This window comes from Corythoichthys intestinalis, chromosome 15 (genome assembly GCF_030265065.1).
Source record: "Corythoichthys intestinalis isolate RoL2023-P3 chromosome 15, ASM3026506v1, whole genome shotgun sequence".
NCBI lineage: Eukaryota > Metazoa > Chordata > Actinopteri > Syngnathiformes > Syngnathidae > Corythoichthys > Corythoichthys intestinalis.
Genome location: NC_080409.1, coordinates 3613129 through 3618138, shown reverse-complemented (window position 1 = coordinate 3618138; position 5010 = coordinate 3613129). Strand labels below are relative to the sequence as shown.

At 40.9% G+C, this 5010-nt stretch overlaps 1 protein-coding gene across 1 annotated transcript; it reads right to left on the bottom strand.

The window, feature by feature from the left end:
• Positions 1-381: 381 nt before the first annotated feature.
• On the bottom strand, positions 382-3479 carry LOC130931401 (paraneoplastic antigen Ma2-like). The gene is made up of 2 exons (XM_057860165.1): positions 3346-3479; positions 382-3125 (listed from the first exon to the last, which is right to left on the bottom strand). The coding sequence occupies exon 2, from the start codon at positions 2316-2318 to the stop codon at positions 792-794; it is 1527 nt and encodes a 508-aa protein (XP_057716148.1). The 5' UTR covers positions 2319-3125; positions 3346-3479; the 3' UTR covers positions 382-791.
• Between the last annotated feature and the right edge of the window lie 1531 nt (positions 3480-5010).

Below are 5010 nucleotides of genomic sequence, written 5' to 3'. Positions count from 1 at the left end.
GTTCCGACTTGGATTGAGGTAGATTTCTGGCTCTCATTTTGCAGAAGAACTGTAAAGATGTTATTGTCAATGTTGAAATCAGGAAGAACCCCCGGCTGAATCATAACACCAGCTGGAAGTTGTTGCATCACTGGATTGTCGATGAGAACCATGTCGTTTGATGACAAAGTTTGCTTTTCCACTTTGCAGGTGACGCTCTTTTTCTCTCCAGGAGCTAAAGTGAGTGGACCTGGACCTTGCCATGTCACCTGTCCAATTGTTTCTTCCTCGGCTGTTTTCTGAGGCAAAGATTACTGTGACTGTATCTGCTCATACAGTGCTCTAATTCTCATTGAGTGAACTTTGTGTTGACTGCCATACTCTTTTGCAATGTCCCATAGTCTGTGGAATAGAAAAGTGTTTGTCCCAACTATGACAGGTGCCTGCTGTCCATGTCGAGGTTCTGGGCATATGAGAGCAAGAACAGTTACAGAACCTTTGACACCTGACATTTCTTCCGGGAACTCCATCTCCACCACTACATAACCTTTGTAGGGGTACTCAGACTCAGCAAGACCCCAGATGGCCAGTCGAGAAATAGGCTGTATGACGACATGTGACAGATACTTTTCATACCAGCCTTTGAAAATTATGGTCACATTTGATCCAGAATCTATGAGAGCATCACAGGTATGATCATTGACTTTGATTTTGCAAATGGAAGATGGACCAACTTCAGGTAGGTCTGTTTTTGTATTAGAAAGTTTCATTGTATTCACCCTCGCAACATCACTGTCTGGTCTTTTGGGATTCTACCCCTCTTCAGCAGGATTGTTACGGAGCTGACGAATGAGCTTTTTAATAACTTTTGATGAATTTTCAGGGGCGGTGCATTTGGTCGCTACATGTCCATTTTCCCCACACCTGTAGCAAAAAAATCTGGAAAACTCTTTGTCAGTCTGGGGTTTGAATGGAGCAGCTTTTGGATTTAATGTCACTTTGTTCCTACTGTATTCAGGTTTTCCTCTTGAGTAGTGAGAAGACTGCACTGTCATCACTTTTAACTGGTCTTTGAGTGTGTTTACTTCAGCTCTTAACAGTTGCATTTCTTGGTTAGATGAACAGTTAGCATCACTATTCTTCCTGGACCTTTTTGTAGAATCCTCATTAATCGACAATGACTGCACATTTCTTTGCTCGTTCAGTTTGGCTTTTAACTCTTCAACTTCAGCTCGTAACTGGGCTTCACTTTGTTGGGTTAGCTCACAATTTTTCTCTACTTGCACTGCATGTACATATTGACGAGACGCAGGCTTTCGGAGACAACGTCTGGCAGCTTCCAGATCTTCTGCTTCACGTATCTCTTTCAATAGATCAAGAAATGTTGGAGGAGCGGTTCTTTTATCTCTTAAATTGAGTTGGACTAACATGAGGTCGGACTCAACTGCACCTTTAATGAGTTGGTCAAGCCTGGCTCTGTTTGCAGCAACGTGTGGCAGACCACCTCTTTGAATTACTTTACTGAGGGATTTTTCAAGTCTGTGTAAAAAATCTGATAATCTTTCATTTGGTTTCTGATAGAGGGATTTGAAAGACAAGTACAGGTCTTCTCCAGACTCCGTACTTCCAAATGTGTCATCAATAGCTTGTATATATTCCATACAGCTTGCATTAGGGTTGGACCCTCGAACAGCCTGAATGATCTCCATGGCTGGCCCTTTAAGACTTTCAACAATCCTCCGTTTCTTCTCTCTTTCCGAGCACTCATATTCCTCTGCCATGAATCTTGCTTGATCCAACCAGCCATCTAAACTTTCTTCACCAGCTGGAGTGGGGCTGATACCTGAGAAAGTTCTCAGACGGCGGTAATTGTGACTTTCTGTGGGTTTGGGACTTTGTCGCAGAACATCGCCAACAGCACGAATTATGGATTCAGGATTCCAAGCACTACCACTAGTGCTCTCTGTTGTAATGTCTTCCAACGTTTTCCCCTCCTCTTCAAGAAATTTGGCCAATTTTTCTGAGAAGTCATCTTGTTGCGGCTGAGTTACCACTACTGTCCACCGTCCACCACTTGTGGGTGAAATCAGTTCTGGCGGGACTTTGGATGAATCTACTTCCTCCCTACACTCACACAAAACAGTGAGAGTCTGGGTCTGGGTGTCAAACATTTTGCCTCGGACTCTAACTCTACCAAGGGCTTTAATAGTTTGCATTGTCTCTTCAATAACAGTCATGTCTTCATCTTCTGAAACATCATACAATAAAAGGGCATGTGTCACAGAAATTCCTTCCCCTCTGCACCAGTTGGTCAACTGATGTTGGGTTGATTTACTCATGTTTAAAATGTTTGGTCACTAAGTTGTTTATAATTCAATAAATCACTTTACCAAAAGGAAAAAAAACACTTTAGGAAATCTTTGGTTATTTACCTTTTGCAATCAATAAATAATAAGAAGTATATGTAATTATCCCAGCGGTGCCTCCAATTTAGGTAGCCCCTACCCACGTGACACGCTGGGTGGGCTCTGGGTTCGAATTTTTTGTGTAAGTGGTGCCGTTGCTAGAATTTGATTAAAGTATGAAAAAACAACTTAAATGGTTTGGTGCCTCCACTTAGTAGAATTTTTAAATATATTTAGCCTACTAAGAAATAATAAGATTTCAGTCTTTCATTAAAGTAAAAATGTGTATTTTGTTTTAACTCACACAACCGAAATACTTTAAACTTTTCACACACTCATATATACACAGAGGAAATCAAATAATGTATAAAGCAAAAAAAAACTTCCCACCATAAAAAAAAAACGTTGCAGGCCTGGGTCGTTGCTTGTGAACGTTGAGGTCATAAACTTAGTGACCGTTTCGCTTTAACAGCAAAAAAATACAATAAGTGCACTTTCTGTGTGTCTCAGTACTCACAGTCAGATGTTCTTGAGAGAGAGATAGATGGAAGTTAGAAAGAAGAAGGAAAAGAGATGAGAGATGGCATCTGGTTGGTGGCAAGATGGTTGATGACCGTTGAGAACGTTGGGAAGACGCATGCAGCCCGACACCTCCGTCGACGCCCGTTTTTCCCCTCGGTGGTCCTCAAGCAATTTATCCAAATAACGAAAAAAGGTCCAAGGAGCACGCACGTCGTGTCCCTTGACAAACAGATATTTACACTTAGCCAGTGTAAAATATTCAATGCTAATCTGAAGTCTTTTTGAGTTCAAAAACAGCAAAATGTACACACACACTATCACAAGGGGAAAACGTTTCCACTCGCGCTAGCATGTTAGCATATGCTAATCGCTAATAACGGTTAGCTTCTTCTTTTAGCAACTAAAAGCAACATGAGTTACATTGCTCCTTTTAATTTACCTTCGGGATGTTTTAAGGTCCACACACTGTAGATAAACTCCGCATTTATCGTTGTGTGACGATAAAAAACTCCAGGACAGACGTTTTCCTCATTCATGTGAGCTCTGCTCGTCTGCTTCGCTCGTCAATTTGCCTCGTTCTCCCAAAGTCCCTCCCCTTTGTCGTTCTCCCCGTTGGAATACAACATCAGGCCACATACAAATAACCAATCAACAGATTCATATGAGATGAAGGACAGTTGGGAAGGAGAGAAAAAAAAACTGCTTAACAGACATTACTGGTCAACAATATGACATCATCATAGTGTAAATGGATTATTTTCAACATTTTAACATTCTTGAACAACATTTTAGAACTTATTTATTTTTTAATAACTATCTTAACTATTTATTTATTAACTAATTATTGAAATAGTGTAGTGTTTTTTCCCTTGGGTTACATTATTTAAATCAAACAATGTGATTTTTTTTTTTTTTTTTTTTCCCACATTCTGTCTCATATGGTTGATGTTTACCCATGTTGACAATTACAGGCCTCTCTAATATTTTCAAGTGGGAGAACCTGCACAATTAGTGGTTGACTAAATAGTTATTTGCCCCACTATAGGACCCCTACTGATCGGCCCCGTTTCCTGTGTCATGTTAAGTATTATGAAGTCTATGATACAATACATAAACAGGGTGTTTTGTCCTTTGGATTAATAATTTCCTCTTTAGATCTTCCAGGATTGTGGCTGTCAAGCAGTGTTGTTTTCATCAACGATGACTATAAAGAAAATATTTCGTCAATAATTTTTCATGGCGAAAACAAGCTAAAAACGTGGCTTAGGAGACTCGAACATAACAAGGCAAATGCCAGTTTTTTGCCTGACGAGATCACAACGAGACGAAAATGCACCATAGTTTCTGTAACGTGTTCACAATGCGTGAAATTATCATATTGTATGACAGCTTTTATTGTGGCAGTGTTTGGGTCGTGTCATTCATGTGAAATGTGCTGTGCCTCTCCCTCCTCACCAGAGTTTAGGATGTGTCTCAAGCAGAGGTTGGTAGTAATTGTTACATTTACCCAATTACATCTACTTGAGTCACTTTTTGAGAAACAAAAAATTCTTGGAGTAGTTTACCACACAATACTTCACTTTTACTTGTGTAGCTTTGTGAAGAAGACACAATATTCTTACACTGCTACTTTAGGCTACACTAGTCATTAATGTTAGGTGTCGCGGAACGGACGGGACCCCAGCACGGACACGAAATAACACAATGGTTATGATTTCTGATAATGTTTATTCAAACTGGTTTGATGAAGGCTGGGCAGGCGAGAGGGCGGACGGCACTCCAAGGAAACATGGACTCGACGGGAGCATGTACCTGTGACAAGAGAAGAGTTCATGAGCATGTTTGGTTTTGGACGGTTTCGCTGGACAGTGCATGGATTCCTCTTTACCTTTGGAGGTTGCGCAACCTCCACGCCAGGGACATCCACTGGTCGATGTCAGGATGGGTTGCCCGAATGTTCAGAGTCCGGGGCAGACTCTTCTGTTCCTGCTTCCTCTTCCCCGGCACCTTTGCCCCCCTTGCCTTCTTTTTGGACCAAACTTTGAATTTGAATTTTACAAATGAAAACAATTTGAGTATCTGTCGACTAAAACTAGATGAAATT

Bases quoted from the DNA above. Each gene is read 5' to 3' on its own strand.
- LOC130931401 (XM_057860165.1), bottom strand. From the start codon at position 2,318: ATGAGTAAATCAACCCAACATCAGTTGACCAACTGGTGCAGAGGGGAA.